Source organism: Solea senegalensis, linkage group LG19 (assembly GCF_019176455.1).
Source record: "Solea senegalensis isolate Sse05_10M linkage group LG19, IFAPA_SoseM_1, whole genome shotgun sequence".
Lineage (NCBI taxonomy): Eukaryota > Metazoa > Chordata > Actinopteri > Pleuronectiformes > Soleidae > Solea > Solea senegalensis.
Genome location: NC_058038.1, coordinates 12,668,738 through 12,692,875, shown reverse-complemented (window position 1 = coordinate 12,692,875; position 24,138 = coordinate 12,668,738). Strand labels below are relative to the sequence as shown.

The 24,138-nt window shown below is 41.4% G+C and overlaps 5 protein-coding genes across 5 annotated transcripts; 2 read left to right on the top strand and 3 right to left on the bottom strand.

Moving 5' to 3' along the window:
- Positions 1 to 3,261: 3,261 nt before the first annotated feature.
- Positions 3,262 to 11,515, top strand: LOC122785115 (testis-expressed protein 2-like). Its single transcript, XM_044050751.1, has 11 exons — positions 3,262 to 4,409; positions 5,750 to 5,950; positions 6,409 to 6,688; positions 6,768 to 6,970; positions 7,621 to 7,815; positions 8,531 to 8,630; positions 8,919 to 9,051; positions 9,149 to 9,274; positions 10,270 to 10,479; positions 10,569 to 10,689; positions 10,804 to 11,515. The coding sequence occupies exons 1-11, from the start codon at positions 3,264 to 3,266 to the stop codon at positions 10,948 to 10,950; spliced, it is 2,862 nt and encodes a 953-aa protein (XP_043906686.1). The 5' UTR covers positions 3,262 to 3,263; the 3' UTR covers positions 10,951 to 11,515.
- On the bottom strand, positions 11,516 to 15,497 carry LOC122785117 (60S ribosomal protein L3-like). Its single transcript, XM_044050752.1, has 10 exons — positions 15,362 to 15,497; positions 14,870 to 15,062; positions 14,118 to 14,286; positions 13,772 to 13,907; positions 12,786 to 12,972; positions 12,550 to 12,710; positions 12,291 to 12,392; positions 11,928 to 12,023; positions 11,716 to 11,835; positions 11,516 to 11,623 (listed from the first exon to the last, which is right to left on the bottom strand). Exons 1-10 carry the CDS (start codon positions 15,362 to 15,364, stop codon positions 11,564 to 11,566), a joined length of 1,227 nt encoding a protein of 408 aa, XP_043906687.1. The 5' UTR covers positions 15,365 to 15,497; the 3' UTR covers positions 11,516 to 11,563.
- Positions 15,498 to 16,234: 737 nt separating this feature from the next.
- Positions 16,235 to 18,263, top strand: ndufb10 (NADH:ubiquinone oxidoreductase subunit B10). The gene is made up of 4 exons (XM_044051586.1): positions 16,235 to 16,461; positions 16,753 to 16,891; positions 17,717 to 17,856; positions 18,115 to 18,263. Exons 1-4 carry the CDS (start codon positions 16,314 to 16,316, stop codon positions 18,204 to 18,206), a joined length of 519 nt encoding a protein of 172 aa, XP_043907521.1. The 5' UTR covers positions 16,235 to 16,313; the 3' UTR covers positions 18,207 to 18,263.
- An 804-nt stretch (positions 18,264 to 19,067) lies between these two features.
- Positions 19,068 to 21,416, bottom strand: rps2 (ribosomal protein S2). Its single transcript, XM_044051585.1, has 7 exons — positions 21,387 to 21,416; positions 20,956 to 21,096; positions 20,749 to 20,838; positions 20,063 to 20,170; positions 19,635 to 19,968; positions 19,287 to 19,378; positions 19,068 to 19,189 (listed from the first exon to the last, which is right to left on the bottom strand). The coding sequence occupies exons 2-7, from the start codon at positions 21,091 to 21,093 to the stop codon at positions 19,109 to 19,111; spliced, it is 843 nt and encodes a 280-aa protein (XP_043907520.1). The 5' UTR covers positions 21,094 to 21,096; positions 21,387 to 21,416; the 3' UTR covers positions 19,068 to 19,108.
- A 632-nt stretch (positions 21,417 to 22,048) lies between these two features.
- rnf151 (ring finger protein 151) lies at positions 22,049 to 24,135 on the bottom strand. The gene is made up of 4 exons (XM_044051214.1): positions 24,015 to 24,135; positions 23,302 to 23,471; positions 23,093 to 23,189; positions 22,049 to 22,660 (listed from the first exon to the last, which is right to left on the bottom strand). Exons 1-4 carry the CDS (start codon positions 24,015 to 24,017, stop codon positions 22,199 to 22,201), a joined length of 732 nt encoding a protein of 243 aa, XP_043907149.1. The 5' UTR covers positions 24,018 to 24,135; the 3' UTR covers positions 22,049 to 22,198.
- Positions 24,136 to 24,138: the final 3 nt, after the last annotated feature.

Sequence of the window (24,138 nt, the reverse complement as noted above, 5' to 3'; positions counted from 1 at the left end):
TTCAGTATGTTATGACAATAAACACTCCTACATGTTCAGTAAAGGTAGAACACTGGTTAACATGAAAAAATATATATATTTAACCATTAAATGGAATTTTTCCAAATGTTTGCATATAGTGAAGTATCCAAGGACTTTTTTTTAATTACTTGTACTCAAGAAGTTAATACTTTAAAACTGGACGTTGATGTCCTATCCCAGATTGTTGCACTGGACAAGGATTTGACAAGCCATGACAGTATAAATTCAGAATTTAAACCTGGTTATGTGCTTATTTCTGTTGTGTTTATCCTTAATCTGGCATCCTTGTTTGTCTAATGTAGTTTATTGGGAAGGTCCTAAATTTGAATTTGAAAAAATATTTATGTTTATTTAGCTTAAACCCTATTTGTCTTAGGGGAGAGGAACTTGTTTTATATATGTTGTATTCGTTTTAGTTAATTGCAGTTAGAATTGTTTTGTGTGTTGTTTATATTTAATAGATTTAAAAATAACAAATAAAATCATATTAAAAATGTTTTAGTAAAATTTTATTAGAGGGGCAGCACTTACAGTAGTAGTAGAAGAAATAATAATAATGATAACATTGATAATAATAAAGTCTTTTTTGAGTAGTAATTCGTGAGTCAGGTAATGACAGAGCGTGCACAGGACTGCGGTTTAAGAGGGTTTTGACTCGAGCCGAGAGAAGTCATCGCTCTGTAAACTGTTGGCCCCTCAGCACTAATCTGGATTACTGCCGGTCCAGTCTGCAGCCTGTGCTCCAGCAATCCTATTATTCTGCGTCGGTTGATTGACGCTTCCCGAAGCCGAAGGAAGGAGGAGCGACGTGGATACGGAGCCAACATTTGTGACGCGTTCACCTCCGAGATAAAAGTGTTGGAATGAGTGAGTGAGTGAGTGAGTGAGGCGTTAGAGAGACAGCGGCTGCAGTCAGTGTGAAGTTGACTGAATATTTTGTTGTTGTTCTTGCACGGTGAGCACCTCCGTGTGCGGCACTCTGCTCTCTGCAGCATCCAGGGCTGATGACTGCAGCCCCGCTCTGCATGCGCAAAGCGATGCCTTATGGACTGTGGACCTCTCCCAACCTCAGCCTGTGATCCAGCAGGAGCAGCTGCTCAAACAGATCCATGTGAGTGCTTTTGTTTAGACTGCTTTGTCATACATTACCGCTTCAACATATGCAGAATATTACACACGATGCACAAGACTGGCTTGTAGTTTTGCACAGGTGAAATCAGGTGAGACGAATACAGATAGAACTTGAATTAACCTTTTTTTGTCTTGTTAGCAGAAGAGATTGTCTTAATGATTTGCCTAATGAGATGAAGAACAGCTGAGCATATGATACCCAGACAGACCCAGGGACCGAGCCAAATGTGTCAGACTGGGTCTAATAGCACAATGTGAGGACCAGATGAAAAACATCAGACAATTGAATAACTAAGAATCTACCATATTGATAACCCCAAAAGAGAAAGGACACTCACTCGCTTATTTTTAGCCTCAAACATTCCCATTAGAATATGAGTACAGTACAATATAATAATAAGATATTACCATCTATCTTCTACGGTAATCACAGAGTAATAGCTTGATACTAACAGTGACAGAGTGGATGAATTTAAACTTTACAATATGGTTATTTTCCATTTTAATTCACGTTAAATTTTATGTGAAGGTGTTACACTGATGGGAAACCCTTGAGTTACTCTGCTTACCAAGTTATTACCTGGCTACAAGGCTATTTTACATGTTTACATAGTATTACTGTAATATTGTCTCATGTGCACACTATTGCAAAATGATCACCATGTTGTTACTGCACCGTAATGTAAACTGTCATCAAATATTCATTATTTAATATAACTTTTTTCCTTCATACTGATTGACCTTTCTCCATATGATGTACAGCTAAAAACAGGTGATGGATTGAAGAGTTGATATTTGAACCAAACATTCAAAGAAATTCCAATGATATATTGTAGATAAATAAGCAGTATTAAATGGGGGAAATAATGGTGAACGAATTATAAAGCACTGTGTAGCATAATAAAATGTAAAAGGTGCCTGACTTTTCCCCTTGTGATTCCTGTGGCAGTCCTTGCATGCCTCTTTTATTTCCTTCCCCTTCTGCAGATATCCACACTCAGTCCTGATGGGAAAGCTGCCAAATCTCTGCTGACTATTTCGCTGAGCAGCAAAGATTTTCCCCTCCCTGTCAGCATGAACCAGTATAAATTGATTAACATATGTAGGTTATCTAGTGCCAGTCGTTGTGCGTGGCTTACTGCTGTTGCTTTTTGTGATACTGTAAACATGTAGGAATATTCGTTTCTGTCAACGCTGTTGTCTTCTGTATTATTTGTAGGAATCTAGCTGCAGCAAGAAAAGGAAGCAAACATGGGAAAACCTTTTTAAAACATAGACACAAAACTTTCCTAATACAAAATGGATATTGTTTGGATATTTTTGACAGCTGCACTCTGTGCTGCATACAGCCAGCTTGCAATGTCATGTGACACTGCATATTGGTGTGTGTGTGTGTGTGTGCATGCATGTAAACTAAATCTAAAAAATGTATCCGGAATATATCCGGAATATACAGTAGTACTGACTGTCCATTCATCAGATTTAAATTACGTCCCTAGTGTTTGCTTTCAGACATGCACCAAACCCCAGAGATTCTCTGGAGGAAGCGTGTCAGTGAACACAAATGTCTGCAGAGGTCTCTTTGGAGATTCTCCGGCAGCATAATCTCTGGTTAATGTCTGTCTCAGCTCAAGTGAACTCGAGTGAATGGATGAGTGTCCTGCTTCCTGCTTCTGGATTCTGCGGGCATTCTCATCACAGTGCCCTGCTGCATTCATTCCATGAAGAATGTCCAGACCCCCTGTCTGGATCGTGTGGCTGATGACTTTCAGTGAATTGGACTTTGCAGCACGTCTGGGCATGATGTGTGTCAGACACTGACACATAACACTACATGTGAAGGATGTGTGACAGACCAATATGCTCTTAAAGCATTTATTGCTGGAGGGGCATCTCATTATTATGCTTTTAACAATGAGACGTCCCCCTTTCAATTTGACACATACTTGTTGAAATGAAAAGAAATTATGATATTTTCTTTGATATATAAATATATATGCTCATGACTTCTCTTGTTTCTCTCCAAATTTTCCAGCATCCATCATGATCTGTCATACAAGGAGGATCTTACAAATCTAGAATATAGTTACATCAAATCTTTGACAGCCAGCATGGAGGAGAGCAAGCTCATCTTCAGCCTGGACCGCCCTGATGAGGGTCCCACCGTGGCCTTCTCGAAAGAAAAACCACAAGCCAGAGAATCTCAACCTGACCTCAGTCTGGGGATCGATTTGGACTTGAGCCAAGGCCATCGGTCACATCCCCACTTCCTGCCTCACTCACCCTCCTCTCCCGGCTCTTTAGCTGATCTGTCGGCATCATCAGCCGGCCTGCTTGTCACCTCCAACTTGGTCAAATCCTCCTCCACGGAGCTGGAACCAAGGGAGAGCAGCTCGCTAAGAGGCAAACCACTCCTCAGCTTGGTAAAGTCATTGAGCACAGAGATCTCCCGTCGGGGTGAGCCTGAGGTCAACCTCTCCAAGTCTGACTCCAAGCTGCATTTGCATCCCTGGAAGCAGCTTACCCAGTCCAGGATGTCCGAGGTGAGGCCCGAAGAAGGAACACTGAATGAGAATGACAACTGGGACTTACCTCGTTCCACGGGCAGCATGTCGCCCACTGAATCCCGGGGCAGTTTGCTTATTGCTGAGCTGGAGGACACGCGGAGGAAGTTCTCTGAGGCCATGCAGGATCCACTGAGCATGCTGAGTAAGATTATGGGGGATGAAAGCTCTGGCAGTCCTAAGCATGGGAGGGCCCCTGGTGCTGGAGACTCCCCAGCCTCCCAAGGAAGCTGTGGAGGAGAGGGGAGCACTGAAGATGGAGATTTTAAGTACCAGAGGAAGAACAATGTTGACCACACTTCTCTAAGACATCAAAAGGGTTCGTATCGCAACCGCAACAGGGGCAACCATTTTGAAATCCACTCTTATGGAGATATAATTCAAGTGGTGGGACTCCAGAATGAATCCAGAGAGACACATTGCAATACTTACACCCAGTCTCAAGGCAGAGAAGGAGGCCCATCGCTGCCTATTCACTGGCTCCTCCCTGTGGGTCTTCTGGTGTATGGGTTCTTTGTGCTGCCACTTCCTTCATACCTGACGGGTCTGTCTATCGGAGTTGCATGTGGCTTTATGTTGGGCCTGATGGTGGTGTTCACGTTTGTCCCACGACGCTCAAATACCAGAGGCAAAAAAAGCAAATCCAGCACATATCCACAGGACGGGAACATCATACATCCAGAAATCCTAGAGGTAATAAATCAATAACATATAGTGTTTAAACAAAGATGTGTGTAACCTTTAAGAGAAATACTAATGTTTTATAGAGACTTGTGTCTGTGTGCTGTATTACTTAAGTAATAGTAGCAGAGAACAAGAGGCCAGACTAGAAAACCCAGTGGACCGCAAGGGTGATTGTTTCAAAAAGTGAATCCATACATTTACACTTTAACATATTGGCTTTCACTGATTTTTAAGCCCATGGCTCCAGGAATGGGGTGTTGGTCAATCCACCACTTTGGTTTAGACTAAATTATCTTAACAATGGAAAAAAGTGGATTGCACTGAAAGGTGGCACATGCATGGTGCATAGACAATGAATGTTACTGGCTGACTATGATGCAGGTTCATCCTGCAGTTTGAGTACAAACTATGATGTTTTCTGACTTTTTCTTTGGTCCCATCATCAGGTCAACATTTAGGTATGAATAATATTTGAGTTCATGACCACATACCTGCAAAATAATGCTCCTTTAGTGCTAGTTTAGTTCATTTTAGCATGCTAGGACTACAGTGTACATTGCTGACAATTGTAAGAATCACACCAGCTGCTGAAAACAGCTTGTTATCATTGTTATATGAGCAGGTTACCATGAGGTTCAAACCACAAATTAGTCCAGGTACAGCAGTAGAGCTTTAGAGAACTGCAGACAGTTGAAGTCCTGTTCTTTATAAAACAAGAGACAAGACAATCATTCACAGCCGTTAAAGAACTTGATCTTTTCATGTGACTGATTTGGTTTCATGGAAATGAACTCAAGTGTATTCTGCAACCATGGTTTAAGAGTAAGTACGATACTCGGTGGTGCCTAATGGATTTGTTTTGAGGTCATTTGTGCTTAAAAAACTATCCAGAGACACAGCAGACTCAGCTTTAAAGAGGCGAGGGGAGTTATTTGGATAATTGCCTGACATGAAGCACATCCTGACTGCACTGCTGCGTAATGCTGTCTGCCTGAATAAGTGCAGAGTTAGCAGGATAGTCGGTCCACATGAGTTGATGTTTATGAGCACAGAGAAGTTACTACCACGAGTGAGGCTATAGATGGCTGAGGCTGTTTCAAAGACACGTCCATAGTGTTAAATGAGACACATGTATTCTGCCATGGCTCATGTTTCTCTCCTGCTAAGATGCACTGTCACTGTTTTTACCACTTGCTGTGAATTTCAATTGCCAGAGTAGATGCCTATTTCGGCCGACGTATGTTTATGGTGGATTTGAACATTGCCCTAACAGTGTTGTTCAGGTTGGTTATACTGTAAGAGATTTGTGACTCACTGTTTTGCTGCTTTCATAATTTTTTTTTTTTCAGGGCTGGATGAATGAGACATACAGCTACGACCCTGAGACGTTCCACCCCTCGGTCACACACTCAGTCCATGTCACACTGGAGGGCAGCCGGCTGTGCCTGGCATACCCACGTGCCAACATCCCTCGGTGGGCGACGTTCGACGAGACGCCCCGCAAGGCATTGTTTTTGCGTTCGCGTGCTTATCAGCTGGCAAACAGTAAGGTCAGTGTGTCTGCAAAGAAAATTCTCATTTCTGATCCCAGCAGCAGAGCAGGCATGTCTCCCAGAAAAGGGACTAGAGAGAGAGAGACAGAGAGAGAGAGAGAGAGAGAGAGAAGGTGACCTCTTGCCTGAACTCCACACTCTCATCTCTCGTCACCCACTTTGTCATCCAACACGCAGGTGAAAGAGCAGAAGAATTACAACTAAAGTGATGATGCACAGAATGAACTCGACCCATCCACTTTGCAAAGTTGCATATTGAGGAAGGAAGATTGCAGTAGCTTCATGTAGAAGAAGAAGAATGACTTAAAATTCATAGAGTAGAGGGTAGGAAAGTACAACAAAAAACAACACACAATCTAATGATTGTGGTAAATTTCTGCCTGTCAGTATCTCTACTGAAAAGAGTAAATGGATTAAAAAATTGGATATTTGATTTCTGTTCATTTTTACCCTAGGTGTCTTTGTTGCCTCCTGCTTTGGCTTGTAAGAGGGTGTGGAACAAGAAGTATCCCATCTGCATCACTCTGGCTGAGGGGGAGGTGGGAGAAGAGATCCTGGTTGAAGGGCAAGAGGATGAAGAAAGGGCAGAGAGACACGTCACACTGGACCACCAGCTTCCTGTCACCCTCTACCTCTTTGGTCGCTCTGGAAGAGACAAGGAGGAGTGGTTCCAGCATTTCCTGTCTGCCTCTAGGCCTAGAGCCAAGAGCAGTGTGAGCGGCGAAGAGAACACCGGTAAGAGGATTTTGTGGTTCATGGTGTTTGGTTATGTTTGCTAACTGGTTCAGCCTATTCACTCAAGGTCTGTGTTTAGTTGCAGGTCACTCTGAAGCACTCTCTGGTGGCACTGCAGTCAAAGACAATATAGAGGAGCTGCAGGATTTGCCAGGAGCAATGAAAACAAGAACATTATTGGACTACAGCACTTACATGACTCAACTGATTGGCTCAGAGAGTTGCAATCCCACCCCCAGCCCCTGCCACAGTGACAAGGGAAGCCCCATATGCCACAAGAAGGTCAGTGAACAACACTGATATTCAGATTTTAGATCCAGCATCATGGCAGATGCAGTTGTAAAGTGATGCAATGGTTTAAATGTTTATCGCCCCTGGTGATAAGATTACAGCATCCATTATGAGCAGATCACAATTTTCCATCGTTCATTTTAAACTCCGGATGTGGGGTTTATTTCTCAAAATAACTCTTGTTGATGAAAAAAAAAGCTGATCAATATCAGCAACTGTGCTGCTGCTCAGCTCAGCCTTTTCCAGGATGCTGCCTCAGCCACACGTCCTCGCTGATAAGACGAAATGTCACTGTGAAATATCAGGTATCACCAGACATGAAGGATCTCAACGGCTTTTTAGTGAGTGTGGTTTTAGCAGCATTCTCAACTGACCTGCTAATCCTGACCAAACAATCTGTCTTGATTTTAAATGACATTGATAACAGAAAGTGAATTTATAGATTGGCATAGCGCAAGCACACAATTTTATCTCGACGTTCGGGTGTATCAGGTTATATAATCTCTAAAAATCCAGATTAAGAGGGAGGGGAATAAGAGAAGAAGAAGAAGAAGACAAAGAAGAAGGAGGACGAGGAGAAGAATTCAATTACCACTGAAAATGTTACTACCATTGACTTATATCTTTGCGATCCCCTGTAGATTCCCAGTGAAGAGCAAAGCTCTGAAGGTCAATCTGGACCTGAGTCCAGTGCAGGATCAGGGGAAGGACGACTTTCTACAGAGGACCAGTGGGTGAACGCCCTGGTAGGAAGGATCTTCTGGGACTTTCTCAGAGAGAAGTACTGGACTGATCAGGTGGTGCACAAGATCCAGAAGAAACTTGGGAAGATTAAGGTATCTGGGCGCCATCTTATTTATACCATCACTGCCATGTTTTCATGTTTTCATGTTTTCTTTTTTTCTTTTCTTTTCTCCTTTTTTCTTTTTTTCTCTCCCCCGTTTTTCCCTATATTTACTGACCTTTTACCAATTGCTTTTATTATGATGTATGTATATTTTATGATTTTGTTTCTTTTAGTATGCATCTGACCTGTTAACATGGGTCCATGGACAACAGATGTAAAATAGCCATTTTGGCTAATTCTGGCACATTTACATTGTATGTTTATGAATGTGCACTGTCCATGTCAAATAAACCATAAATAAATAAATAAATAAGGTGAGGGTGGATGAGGATGGTAGTTTGTCTTACCATTTCATGTGGCTGTTTGAGGGCCAAGACTTGGTTTCAGGTTTATGGTTGAAGGTTGGGTAATGAGCTAGCGAACACGTTATGTCGATGAGGGAAGCCACAAAGAAAGACAAGTATGCGTGTCTGTGTGAGTCTGCTGATAATGCACTGCGGCGACAGCACCACAACTTTCCATCATTCATTCCCTGCTCTTCTCTCTGACACTCACCATCCTTTTTACACTCTCTCTCTCTTTCCTTACATTTACTCCTCACTTATTTACAACCACTGTATCTTTCTCTAACAGCTTTACACATTATCATTTGATTAATGGTTCTCATGTATCAAATGAATGAGACATGTTTTCTCTCATTATAGCTGCCATACTTCATGAATGAACTGACTCTGGCTGATCTGGACATGGGCACCTGTTTACCTCAAGTCCTTAACACCTCTAAACCCAAACTGGACCATAGAGGTACAATGTGTGTCATTATGTGTGTGTATGTAAGGTATACACAAACACCCCTTCAGTCACTTTGGGTCATGATCTTATTTATTTCCCCTTTGTCATGCCAGCCCTAAATGCTTTCTATTATCTGTCACTGAAGCAATTAGCAATCCTCTTACCCTCGACTAAGCTCTACCAACAATAACAGATTCACAGAGTACTATGCTGGCCCTAATGTTTGCTGAGCTCCTTTGGAAAACTGAAGCACCACCAACTACCTCCCTCTTTGTTTAACTCCCTCCCTCTTTCATCAAGGCCTGTGGCTGGAGATGGAGTTGACGTACACAGGCTGCCTTCAGATGACCCTGGAGACTAAGATGAATCTGTGTAAACTGGGTAAGGACGGAGAGGATGAGGCTCACATCGTCCCAGACACCCAGCCTGTGGGGTGAGGCCAGTCTCACTTTAATATTCCTCAGGACATTTGCATTTTGTAAGCTTTGCACATTGTACCATTAATATCACTTGTGTTGTTGTTTTCACAGCTCGAAGCCCAGGCTGTGCATACTGGCTGATAGTGATGAAGAGTCATCATCAGATGAAGAGGAAGTGCCCTCATTTGAACCCCAGGGATCTGTTGGACATAAGAGCACAACAGTGGCAGCTGATGGGTAATTCATCACACTTATTGGTGTGTTATTGCACAAATGCACCATGGGTCATTGGTCACAGCTGTGACAAGGCAAGAGAGTAGACAAGGCAATAAATCTCAGGCAAGATTTATGTTAATAAACATGCTCTTATTGTTGAGATTACTGTCAGAGGACTCTGTGTACTTTCCTGCTTGTAAAAAAAGCTGTGTCAAGTTCATTTTTACTATTCACAGCAAAAATAATGAGAAATTTGTGTAACATAAAACACAGTCTGACCTGTTCTTGCAAAGGACCAAATGATGTATCTCTCTCTTTAGCGTCCTTGAAGCAGCATGACAGAAAACACAGATTGAGTGATTGAAAAACTGTTAAACTGTTAAAAGTATTTTTAAAATAGTAGCATCTTTAGATTAGTGTTGTATTTGTGAGCACTGGGATGATGGTAGTGGTGCTGTTGACGGCATGCTCTAATCACATTGACTTCCTCTTACAGTTAAATGACATGCAGATTGTGGTTATGTTTAAGTCGATATGTCCCCAGGTCTCACACTGTGTCAACTGGGATTGGCTTTAGTGGTATAGATGATGGATGACTAGATGGATGGAGGGATGGAGGGATGGTCAGATTTGTGAGCCAGGCTTATAATCCATTTACCGCCACTCATTCTCGTCAGACCTCTGGCATCAATAAGGCATTTTTGACCTGCCACTTACAGGATGTTTGGACCAGAAACCACATTCTGTAAACTCAGGACTGAATATTTCTGAAACTGCTTGTTTGGAACAACCGTGCCATGCTCAAAGTCGCGAAAAATGACCTTTCCTCCTCATCCTGATGCTCGGTTTGAACGTCAGCAGTTTGTCTTCTCCGTGTCCACATGCCTAAATTCATTGAGTTGCTGCCATGTTACGAGCTGATTAGATTAACAAGCAGTTGAAGGACTGTACCCAATAAAGGCCCCGGTGAGTGCATGTGTGGTTAATATCCTACTGTCATTCTTATGTTACCACAGGCACCCTGGAGGTAGCACAAGTACAAAGATCCTGAGATTTGTGGACAAGATAGCAAAGTCCAAATACTTCCAGAAGGCCACAGAGAACAAGTACATTAGAAAGAAGATCGCTGAGGTGTCCAACATGCCTCTGATGCTTAGCGTGGAGGTCATGGAGCTCTCTGGTACTCTGGCCATCAACATCCCACCTCCTCCTACTGACAGGATATGGTACTGACATTTTATACACAGATTCTATACAGAACTGCATTTAGATTTGTTTGTTGCATGTTTCTTCACTAATCTTCTTTGCATCTCAGGTACAGCTTCCAGGTGCCTCCTAGGTTGGATCTTCATGTGCGTCCCATGTTCGGAGAGAGGGAGGTCACTTTCAGCCATGTCACTGAGTGGATCGAGAAAAAACTACAGTGTGAGTTCCAGGTGAGTCCACCCGTTAATCTCTATTTGCATAGACGTTTAATTTCACATGCTCTTTGTGGAAAAGATTGTATATGATACAGTTTCCTAACTTCTTCTTATAATTACTGCCAACAGAAAGTGGTTGTCATGCCCAATATGGACGATCTTTATCTGCCCCTGATGACATCTGGCCTGGAAAGCTCACCTGCATCCCACCACTCTTCAATCCAATCCACATCCCAACAATCCTCAATGGAGTCCCAGGACTACATGTCAGAGTAACCCCCCCACCCTTGAGGCTGCTATGTGTTCCCATCACAAATTGCCACAGTGCAGTCGTGTTTATTGTCACTAGTGTGAAGGTGCCTCCTGCCTCCCGAGGCCACATGATACTGACCTCAGGACTGCGACAATGGTGCTACACTGCCCTCTAATGTGAAGTAGACGGAACTGATTCCACTGGATTTCTAAAAGGGAACTTTCTTAAACGTTGATGTTGCAATAGATTAAAGACAGAAGGAAAATTGATCTGATTTCCATACAAAGAGTTGTGTGAGGCTACTGTTGCTTTTGGAAAGAAGCACCATCCATCAAATTTTCTAATCCACTGATCTTGTTTAAGGCTATGAGATTGTACGATTGAATATTTTTGAGAAGAGTTTTGATTCATCTAAGCTGACAGGGTGCATGCTGTTTCTGAACAGTTTTACTGAAATAAACTTACTGAGTTATCAGCAAAAAATTAAAACCCATTCAGCACTTTAAATATGTGATAATGATGTGATGATGAGGATGCCCACAGAATATGCAGCTGCTGCATTAAACAAATTTACATGGAACAACCAAACAGTATTTGAAACTCAATTTTATTACGTTTTTAATGTAAATGTTTCCCTCAGGCATCTTCAGGCAGAGTCTCTGGTAGTATCTTTTGGGCATCTTTCTTCAGTGGCCCCTGCAGGTAAACCAGAGGTTAAAATAGTGCAGACTGATTCACACCTCCTGGTATTCACACTTAAGTGTGCACTAAACCACTCTCGCATTCACCATAAATGCCCTCTTCTCCTGGAAAGTCTGGAAGCGACCATGACCGAATTTGGAAGTTGTGTCAATAAACTTCAGCTCAATGGTCTCCTTGGACTTGCGAGATGTATGCAGCAGCAAAGACTTAGAGGAGGAAACATACAAAAACATAAGGTACATGTATTTATGATATCCTACAGTGATGCAGAATGAGCTTCACTAAAATGAGACTGTACCTTTCTGAGGGTGAGGACACGTTTCTTAGCACCGATCACGCAGCCTTTGACCATGACAAAGTCGTTGTTGACTTCACCATAGTGGGGGAAGCCTCCCTACAGGGACACAAACCCAAATAAAAATTGATTGATTGTATGTTTGCGTCAATAACACATTGATCAAGTACATTAGCGAGCCAAGATTAAGAACAGTGCACTATATATGTATACATATGTGTGTGTGTGTGTGTGTGTATACAGTATATATATATATACACACCACAAGCATGTTTTATTGCATTATGTTATTTAAAACCAACCATTTAACATTAGCTGATATCAGACAACATATACTGACGTGTATATGATTGACTATTGCAGTACCATTGGGGTAACTGTCTTCTGGCTGGTGTCATAACTGGTGGAGGCATTGTTACGGATCACTTTTCCATCTTGAATGTGGACACCCTGACCAACACGATAGATCTGAGAGCACAAGTGGGGACAGGGCTTTAAGCATGGACACATAACATTATAGTTATCCTACCCACTAATAATAAAAATAATAAAATCCATAAAAGCTTATTTCAGTTGAATTAGGTTGAAGCTGCCTCTGACACTGAACTCTTAGCAATCAGCAAACCTTCTTGTTGAGCTCAGTGCGGTGGTGATATCCCTTCTGACCAGCACGAGCAACAGTGTAGGCCACTCGGGCTGGATGCCAGGCTCCAATACAGGCCACCTTCCTCAGACCCTTGTGAGTCTTCCTCGGGAGCTTCTTTGTGTGCCATCGACTTGTCACACCTATCAGCGAATCAAAGGAAAGGGTTGATCTAGCCAGTCAGTTCAATCTGTACATTTGTTTTTCATGTTCCCTACCCTTGAAACCATGACCCTTGGTGACACCAATGACATCAATCACCTCATCCTGGCAGAAGACAGAAGTTACTGGCACAGCCTGCTCCAGATGCTCCTTTGCCCAGTCCACCTTGTCTGACATGCTGCCCCCATTTAGCTGCACCTCCATGATGTGGGCTTTTTTCTGCTTTATGGGCAGCAGTCGCATCTGGAAATAAAGAAGTAATGTCTGTGATGCCTGGAAAAGCCTAAACAAGCTATAACTTTCTCTTGGAGTATCTTGCTTTACACACTATGCTGTTTTATTATTATTATTATTATTATTATTATTATTATTATTATTATTATTATTGTTATTATTATTGTTATTATTATTATTATTACTGTTCAGCATTATATCACACAGGATCTCAGAAATCACATTTCCACAGTTCCAGTGACATCCAGTGGTGAGTACTATGATGGTGTTTTCATACATCTCTTTACTCTTCCACTTTCCTACACTCTCTGCTATTCCCTCCTTCTTCCTGTTGGTTTATGCATTGGATTTATGACGAGCCATTTTTCTATATTTGCAAAGTAAGCTTCCACTTCAAAATGCAGAAAGCTTGCCCAGGCGGGATTGTCCATTCTGCTGTCTACAAAAAACATTATTACTTTTAAGCAATTACACACTTCATGGTGGAAGTATATACAGTGAAAAACCTTCCACAATGTTTCACACAAACCTTTATCAGTATGTTTTTTTAATGTTCCATTGGGCAATGCCTGTAGTGAGCAGCTAGGTTGCTCCAAGATTTATTTTTAACCTGCCACTTGAAACAGCATCCTTTAGCACTCCCCACAAACAGAGTGTTGCGGTCAGAGTTATTTGGTTCTTGGCAGTCAAGGCGTTCGAGTTGTGGCAGCTTTCCTTTCTTCTGCATGTGGCTTGAGTCTGACACCTTTGCCCTTTTGCAGTGAGTGTTTCAAGAGACAGAGAGATAGAAAGTTACCACATGGCCTACCTGGGAGTGAACAATAACCCTGATGACTGAACAGTACTTCTTCATTATGGCAAAATCCTTATCCAGCTGTTTCTTTCCCGTCTCATCCTGCCACTTCTTACTGTGTTTGGTGAAGGCCTTCTTTTTGCTCTTGTACCTGATACACAAAACAAAAACACACTAAAATATCGGAAACACCAGGACACTGTAGAACATGTGCTGGAGTAAAAAGGTCAACTGAATACATAAGCATGACTGGTAACAGCAATGATTGCAGTGATTGCAGTGATTCAATTGTTTTTGCTAAAGTAGCTACATTTCAATGTGTTAGTAGAAAGACTAACGAGTAAAAAATAATTAGTCACACCAGTTTTTGTAGAATCTGCGCTTGCACTCATCACTCAGATGCTCAGCAAAGATGGTTTTGAGAGAACGTAAGCCACGGACAGTCTGAATGTATCCCACCACCCCCACCACGATGACAGGAGGCGTCTCAATGATGGTGACTGCCTCCACCTCCTCTCGTTTTGATTGCTCTGTGGGAGGAAAATTAAACATGGGATGTTGATTACCAATATACAATTTGAACAGCAGATGCAAACCAACACAAACAATATGCAGCAAGGAAAAGCAACAATATGCAAAATTCCTGACAACTAGATGACTAATGTGTAAGAATATAGTGACATCTAATGCTGAGACTGCACAGTGTAACAAACGCTGAATTCTAAATTCTAAAGCACATCAAGGGACTACATGGCCTTTGGATACTAGAAAGGATGTTGTTTTTCTCTGTTTGCATAGGAAATGCTTCAAAAGGAAAAACAACTGGTTTGTCAGTTTAAGCTGCTGTAGAAACATGACAACATGAGATGGTGGCCTCCAAAACGTAAGGTCCTTGCTTAAAGTACATAGTGTGTAAAAGACAATTATACACACATGGGTAGAATATTCCATTTATGACAGTAACCATCCTAAATGTTACTCACTGACCTTTAAATCACTTCTTACAAAATGTTATGTTTCAATCTAGTGCTTCCATTAAAGCAGTGAGAATAATTAAAGCTCTATCATAAAGCCTGCATACATCCAAGATGCATCAAGTGCATCTGTACTTACTTAGGCCAGTGCGGTGCACTTCTCTGAGGGTGTGGGTCATGCCAGCCTTGTATCCCAGGAAGGCAGTGAGGTGGACAGGTCGGCTGGGACTATCTTTGGGCCACGTACGCACTCTCCCCCTGTGCTTTTTGCTACGCTTGTGGGGCAGAAATCCCATGTGCCCATGGCGTGGTGCATGGAATTTGCGATGTGACTAAACAAGACGTAAATCACAGAGTCATTACTTACTAACATGAACATCAGACGACAAGAGATGAAGGTCTTTACCATAATGTCACAAGAATTTTCTCATATTACTTTTGTTGCATTTGACATAGGTCAGCACACGTGTAGTGCATTACAGATACAAGTACTATTACAAGACAGCCCATATTGCCGAAAAAGAATCATAAATCCCACAAAGTTTTCCACATGTGAAAGATAAAAACATAAAAATGCACTATATTGTGTCCTTCTCAGCTAAAGAGAACCAAAAACACAGTGAATACTAACCATGTCCGTGTATTGTCCAGTCGTATGACAGAAAGGAGAGAGGAGCCAGTGCTGATGCAAGTCATACACAAGATGATAAAAAGTGTAGAGCTCTAATTTGGTATTTGGCCTAGCTGAGGGGTCGTATTTGCTTTCAAACAACGCCATCTCTGCCAGGTTCAGACAGCAGAAGATAGGGAGGGAGGGGGCAGTGAACAGGACCATTACCATTACCAAGAAAGGAGAGCAAAAGGAGGAGGAACATTTTAATTTCCATCTTTCACCACAAAAAAAAACGTGATAATATTTAATTCAGTCTTTGTGTTCAACCTGCGTGTGGTGCACAAAACTACAAACTCATTGTTCTCTGCTGTAGGTGACTGCATTTTGATATGAATGCCTATCATAAACCTGGTAACCTGGGAGGCTAATGGATTGATCACCAGAAACGATGGGCCATTTATGAGATATTTATGAGACCAAAGCACAACACTGTTTTCATATCCACTGTCCCATGTATTAAATTAATTCTTGTGTAAAGATTTTACTGCGAAAGTGCATAAAATAACTGATACTTTCTGATAATTAAGCAAGCCTGAGTGGGAGATGATACACCAGTTCTCTTGCATTTCCCCAAATCTTTGGGACAGTATCCATTGGTTACTATGAGGAAAATACAGAATCACAAACATAATATCAGGCAGAAATATCTAAATCTAGGGACTATAATACATTTGTGGCTGGATGATCCCAGAAATACCAATCAGAGCTCATTAAACATCCATTCATATCGACGAATAATCTGACTCCTGAAGGGTGGCAGCAGTGTAGGAGACAACCTGTCGCTAATTCCCGTCGAAGAAGAAATTTGCTGGCCGCCATTTATATTCGTCTTTCTGCGCATGCGTCACCTCGAGAGAGCTACCGAGGTCGAATCCAGGATTTCTGTAACCTCAGTTAAAGTTAGGTAAAAATGCCGTCAGACTATGATAAAGGAGCTTACCCAGAGCCTCCTCGGCAAACCCCGGTTGTGGATAAACAGACGTCGCTGCCGAACCCGGCTCTGCTTCTGTCCAAACTCTTCTATTACTCCGTGGACCTGCCTGTCACCACTTTTAGAGGTAACTGAAGCTAACAGCGCTAACTGTGCTAACAGGACAACAACACAGGAACGGTGGCCCTGTTCAGATCAGTGCAGCTCAGGGCCGTTTGCCAATGAGGCAGAATACACCCTGAATGTGAAGCAGTTGCACTGAACTCAACCATAATTAATTGGATTATTAACACCTGTGCTTTCGTTCTGTGTGACCTGTCATGTCTGCCATGAAAATGTAATGGAAGTAACGTGGTGTTATGTGCTATGCCACACAGGATTGACTGGGTTTAAACTGTGTTTTTCCTCTCTCACATAGAGACTATAGACAGCATTCGTGGTAAAAACAGGGCGGTGTACTATCACCAGAAGTTCCGCCGTGTCCCAGATCTGACTGAATGCCATAAGGGAGACTACGTCTGCTACTACGAGGCAGAGATGCAGTGGAGGAGAGACTAGTAAGTAACGAGTCAAATACAAATACATTTTCAGTAGTACAGTAGCTATCTATCTATCTATCTATCTATCTATCTATCTATCTATCTATCTATCATGCATTCAGAGTTGTTTGGCCTACTACCTGGGTTATATCAAGCGGATATTTGATTTACTGCATTATTAGTTGCATCTTAATGTGTGTTGGAATGACAATAAAGAAATCTTGAATTACTCTAAACCAGTCTGTCCATTCTCAGTAACTATATATATATATATATATATATATATATATATATATATATAGTTGTGTATATATATAGTTGTGTATATATATATATATTCTTTCTGAAGACATTTGTGCAGTAGTACATGATATTGCGTCATCTCTTGCTATAATGTAAACACTCTTGATATCATAGTTGCTATGTTAATTTCTGGTCTAAGTCAGTAGGCCACTTATAAACTGTGTGCTTCTGGGATTTCACTGAAAACAAAGCAAAGAAAAAGTATTATTTTGTTTGACAAGGAAGAACATGGCTGCCACGCAGACCTGTCACATTTAAGTCAGAACTTCCAGTCTAACGTGGTTACTGATGGAGGAAATTCATTACAGTCAAGTTTAAGTTCATGTTGGAAATTGTTTAGAAGAGTGGAAGCTATTATTCAATAAAAAACAATTACAGTATATAGTTGCATGCATGTGGTTTATCTTTGGGACCCAAATAAGGGGGAAAATTGTTCTCCTAATTACAAATACACAGTCAGTTCATCCATGAATCTGAATGAAAGAGCTTTTGCCCCAGGGAAAAAATAAATAAATAAAAATTGTCATTCCTTCTCCTCAGTAAAATAGACCAGGAGATCGTGAAAGTGATCCAGGAGCGTATGAGGGCCTGCCAGCAAAGAGAAGGAGCCAGCAATCAGCAGAACTGTGCTAAAGAAATAGAGCAGTTCAACGAGGTGACAAGGAACTTCCAGTCACGTTGTAAGTATTGAGCTATTAAAGTTGACAAAAAAAACATTGTTCCATTGACCTTGCAGCTTTCATTAAACAACCTTCAATGTAAATACAGTGACAATATTTGGATTCTATGTAGAAACATCTTTGATAACCAGTTGCTTAAATTTTGCCCATACATGTTAGCTTCTCTAATTAGAATTGTCGGTTTTTACAAATATGAAGATGGTAGTCTAGACTTCTTCATACTACCATTAAATGGTTAACACTTTGTTCCTTTTATAGATGAAGACCTTGGAGCATATGCCAGTGCAAGGAAATGTCTAATGAAGCAGAAAGAACGAATGATGGCGGAAGCTCAGGCCCTGAGTGCATAAGAGTTCTACTTGTGTCCTGTTATAAATTGTAAAATAAAATGTATCTCCTATTATGAACAAGTTTGATATTTGGAATAACAATTATTCATGCTGGACACAACTACAAAAGATGGCAAGGCAGTTGTCCACTTCCTTCTTTATCCTGATATTAAGTACATTTCAACCTTAACCATAACTGATGGTCAATGCCAATCAATTACCAAGTTGGTTGGGCCATTTTTTCCCATATCAAGCAACTTAGCTGGGCCAGACTTTGTGCAGCTAGTGAGCAACAGGAAATTACATTTAAAAGCAGCACTATTTATGTATTTAAACCATTAAAGAATTTCTCCTTTAATTTGGTCACATCTGACAAGCTCATCAGAACTTCGATTTCAGAGACCGTTTGAACAAGCTGGCTGAAGTTGGCATTTTGCTTTCAGATCTTATTGCCTTGTGAGCTTCTATACCAGCCCGCGGGCCATATACAGCCCCAAACATTTTTCAAAACCTGCCACTTAAGGATTTATTATTGCTGTATGTTTTAATATTCATTTTGCATTAACATCGAGTCATTTAATTCCATATCAAAAACACTTTGAAGTGTGAAATATCAATTTCAATGTTTTCTCAAACAATTGAATGATCCCCTACTGACCAGTCTAGACACTCAGTGCCCCCGTCATTGAGTTTGACTCCTGTTCTATGCTTTTATTGCATCTATTATACTGTACAGCACTTCTGTCCACTGTGGTGGTTTTAAGTGCTTTACAAATAAAGTTGGATCAGACCCCACCAGAATCCAGATCATAGAATAACTAAGATTTAATAATCCAATACACTTACTCTTAGAGACAAGTAAAGGTGAAGGCATATTACTTGTTAGTTTCAGAATGTTTATTCAACAATTCTTTATACAAAATTTAGGAGGTTGCTGGTGGGACAGGCTGCCCCCTTTGTACAGACACCCTGGTGTGAGTCTTGGCCAGATGGTCAGTGAACTCCTGGAGAAAGAAGGAAAGGGGTATTAATACAAATTACATGACAAAAAAAAAAAGGAGGTCTTTGCAAGACTTTCTACCTAGACTAAGAATTTTGTACCTGGTATGGAGACTTTGTGAAGACAGTCTCCTTCCACAGATCTGGGGTCAAGTAGCTGTAAGTCTTGGAGATGGCATCAAAGGTGGCCTTGGCTGGAAAGGAAATTAAACGGTGAGTGGATGTTAAAAGGGGGAACAGCATCTGTCTGTTGTGTTTTTTTTCTTAAAACAAAATGTTGAGTACTGAAAAGGGGAACAGAGTAGACCACCAAACAAGTCTGTCTGCCGTGCATTACAATACTCGTTTCTTTCTCTCCTGATAACGTCAACTACACCACAGCAGGTGAAGCTGGGCAGAGCGAGGAGAAAACTAGAAAAACACTTAAAGAAATAAAGTGAGGAATATTACCAAAGTTGCCAAGGGTGGCGGTACAGCCTCTAGCAGAGGTGTAGCAGTCATCAATACCAGCCATCATGAGCAGCTTCTTGGGTACAGGGGCAGACACGATGCCAGTACCACGGGGGGCAGGGATGAGACGCACCAAGACAGAGCCACAGCGACCAGTCACCTTGCAGGGCACGGTGTGGGGCTTACCGATCTTGTTACCCCAATAACCTCTCCTGACCGGGACAATCGACAGCTTGGCCAGGATGATGGCTCCACGGATGGCTGTGGCCACCTCTTTGGAGCACTTCACTCCCAGACCCACATGACCATTGTAGTCACCAATGGCAACAAAGGCCTGTAAACAGCCAGTAACCAGTGTTAGTTTACACACTAGCATGACTATAGTTTTGAACTCTGAAATACAGATGAGCGTCACAATTGAGATTTACCTTGAATCTGGTACGCTGACCAGCCCTGGTCTGCTTCTGGACAGGCATGATCTTCAGCACCTCGTCTTTCAGACCAGATCCCAGGAAGAAATCAATGATCTCAGACTCCTGCCAACAGGAAAAAAGGGCATGTTGATCTTTGGTGCGATATCACTTTTAGAAGGAAATACCCATAGTATAGTTATGCATTTGTTATTGAGATCAAGATCCTTTACAAGCCCCATGAGAAAAATGTGAGTGCTATATTAGAAGTAAAGTACAAGACAGTTACAATTGAGTATTTCTCTAAACCTAGATTTATAACAGCTATACACATACAAATTGTATGCACAGTAAAATACTCCACCCACAGAGAGAACTGATTTGACAGCTATAGCAGTTCATAGTTACCAGAACTATTAGCTGTCAAGGGTTGCAGGTCTACATGAAATCACATTTAAAAGAAAAGAAAAATATAGCTACAGTGTATGCTATGGTTTGGATTAACAATACACAGGACGATAAATGCAGACCGGAGATTCAAAACTGCCACCTTCCTTGACCAAAAGTTGTATCGTTTTCAAATACTTAACATACTATATACAAATGTGTACTTTTATGGAGAGAAGAGTCCCTTCTCTTGAGTGTATGTCAATGTCTTAGGATGACAGTTTGCAGACTAAACGCCACCCGCACTCAATTCTTACCTTAATGGGCAGAGAGTACAGGTAAATCTCTTCCAAGGACTTGATTTTCATGTCCTTAACCAGGCGGCCCAGCTTGGTGACTGGCACCCACTGAAAGGAAAAAGCATTGTTTCTGGTCAACATTATTCCCCAGAATTCAAAGCACACTAACGCCATGGTCGGCATCATATAATTGAGAATAAACTGTCTTCAAAGTGTTGATCTTACTTCCTTATCTTCGGATTTGCCTCCACGGGCACCGCGGCCCCTGCCACGGCCTCTGCCGCGTCCACGGCCCCGGCCGCCGCGGCCACCAGCGCCGAAACCCCCACGGAAACCTCCTCTACCACCGGCGTCGTCCGCCATTTGCTGGAGGACAAAACACGTTTACATGAGCATCTCACTTATTTCAATAAACATCTTGTCGGTTTCTGCCGCCAACAGCACGAGCACCGTCGCCATATTGAAAGCTGTGAACATCCCTTCCATGTTGTGTATAAATATTTCGAATATCGTATCATTCCACAAACAACTGTACCACGACTTTGACAAAATATGCTATTTTGAACTTGTATGTGTGTGTTCACTTTGTTTAGCTGAACGATGCGTGAGATAGAAACAGATTGAAAACTGGCAGTGAGGGAAGACGTAGTACTTACGTGATCGTTATAACAGGAAGAAGACCCGTGAGAGGTTCCGCTGGATTTTATTCAGACGTAATATCGCGATATTTCCTCGAAAAAAAATCTTACTGATTTCTGCCCTCTAGTGGCGGCTTCCTGTAATCAGATAACCAGTCAAGCTGAAAAGATTAGCCCAAATACAATATATCTCAATATATCTCAATTGAACGTGAATATTAGTTGGTTTCCCAGCTTAAATAAAAATGACTCTTGGTTGCAGCCTTACAGTTTCCCTATATGATGGAATAAATCACTCAGAAATAATGGACGCAATTTGATTGAAAAAGTAAAATGAACTAAATTGCAAGTTAACAAAAATGTGTACGCCTTGATAATAAAAAAGTCTTATTGGGTGAACTTATAGGGTGAACTGAAGGCTATTGTGGCCCCTGAGAGTTTGTTTAGTTTGTCTTTTATTTTAATATAATTTATTTAAAACAATTTATTATGTTGTGTTTTTTCTTGTACAAGTGTTTCTTTACTTCATACCCTGCTGCACAATAACCAGTAACTTAATACCTACCTTTAACCTCAAGATTTATTTTTTTCTTGAACAAATGAATCAACTTACTGTGATTGTCATTATTCATTGTTTTCAATCACAATTTCTCCCCTGAAGGAAGATAAAGAGCAGGTGGTAGTGTAATAATGAACATTTTATTTACAAAATATCAAAAACTACAATACAAAATGGTAACAAATCCACTCAAACACCCTTAAATAGATAAAGTTCCACACAGCATTAAGGAAGCAGCAGCGGTACGTTTGACTTGTCCTTCAGCAGCTGCCTATGTGTTGCTACCTGAAGTCCCACTGGAGCTGCTACTGCTCTCTCCAAGTTCCTCTTCTTCTGCCTCTTGCAGATCATCCATCACCTCCAGGCTGTCACAGATCAGCCCTATCTGCCTCTTCATGTGGGCCATGGTGCTCTGCATCCTTCTCATCTTCCTCTGCAGGGCAGTAGCAATGGCCCTGTGGCTTCTCTGCCTGGCTTCGTACTCCTGCTTCAGCTGCTTGTAGCAGTTGTGTTGTGACTGTGTGCGGTGGGAGAGAATCGTCCCACAGCCCATGTGGCAGGGTTGACGCCAGTGCTCGCAGTGGCGAGCATGGGTGTCCAGGTCCCTGCGCAGAAGCTGTGCCCGGCATCCTTGATATGGACAAGAGATGAGCTCATACTGACAGCTCATATTGTGGCAGTACTGCTCTGAGAGGGGGAAGGTCTCTGCACAGCCACGGATGTCATTCTTACACTGTAGAGAAATTAAATGTACTTCATGTAAACAGACATATAAGTAAAACCTACAGGGGAAGTGTCAGGGGAACAAAAAGTTATTTACAAAGAAGAACCAGTTGACTTAATTCAGTGATAGAGAGAAAAATGACATCACACTCACTAAACAAAATTCAAAATTCAGCATTACACACTGTAACACACACAGTGCACACAAAGTGTGCTGTAGATGATTATATTATGGGTTATTTGCTGATTTCAGTGTAGTGAGCAGTGTATGACTTTTACTGATATCAGAGGAGAAGCTAAACCCAAAGGAAAGAACCAAATACATCTGGTCTAGGTTATTTTATTATTTTTCCTCATAATGTATCCAGTGTCTAAAATGACAGTTGTCATATTAACAGTAGATAACATCCAGTCACTGCTGAATGTATTTATAATTTCCCACCTTAATTTTCATGCGTCCAATAGCTTTGCTCAGTTTGAACATGACAAAGATCAAGCTCGGGTTGACAGGCTTTCTGCAGCAGGGACAGGTCTCCTGTCTATGTATCAGTCAAAATAGTCAAAGGTTAGTCACAATCTTCTGTGTGGATCAAAACATCCAATATAGCACAATTCTGCAATGTTTTTTTTAATCCTTGTTGCATTCAGTACCTTTTGAGCCACTGTAAGATGCATTTCTTGCAGAAGATGTGTTGGCATGCCGCTCTGACCGGACACCTGAGGACCCCCTGACATATAGTGCAGATCAGATCATAGTCTGGAGTGTCCAGAAACAGCTCCACATCATAGCCCCCACTCTGTGTGGATAGCTCTGGGTCCGCCTGGATTAAATCAAAATAAACATGGAGTTATTATTGTATATTCTATGTTTTATAAATATACAACAGTGGAGGAGATGGATAGAGTGATTGATTATTTAACTTTTTTCCCCCTATAAAACTGTAAAGCATGACTTGACAGCTGCATTCATCTTGTTTGTCCACTGCACGTTTAACATAAAGGCAACAAAAGAGAATTGTTCTGGAGAGTCATATGACTTGATCACATGATTTTAAAAAAACCAAACAAACAGGTGCAATCTGTCTGTCCCCTTCTGTTTTAGATTATACATATGAGAGTGAGGCAAAAATGTGCTTCATTAAATTTATAGCAATCAGTATACTTAATTAAAAAAACACACAATACTCTTATAAGACAGTAAAATCTATGGAACATTTCAGAGTTTAACAAAAACATTAGAAAGATGGCTGTTAGTGGCTGAGAATAACTTTGTAAAAAACAAACACAAAAGGCGATGATCTGTCAGTAAAGGTGTGTAATAAAACATAGATTATACACATTTTAAAGAAAATTAGAGTACTCACCATAATAATATCCTCTCCTCCTCACCGTGTTTCCATTAGTGGTTTACTCCATATCTATTCTCTCACATGTCACACAGAGAACAGACACACACACACACACACACCCTTGTTATCAATGCAACAC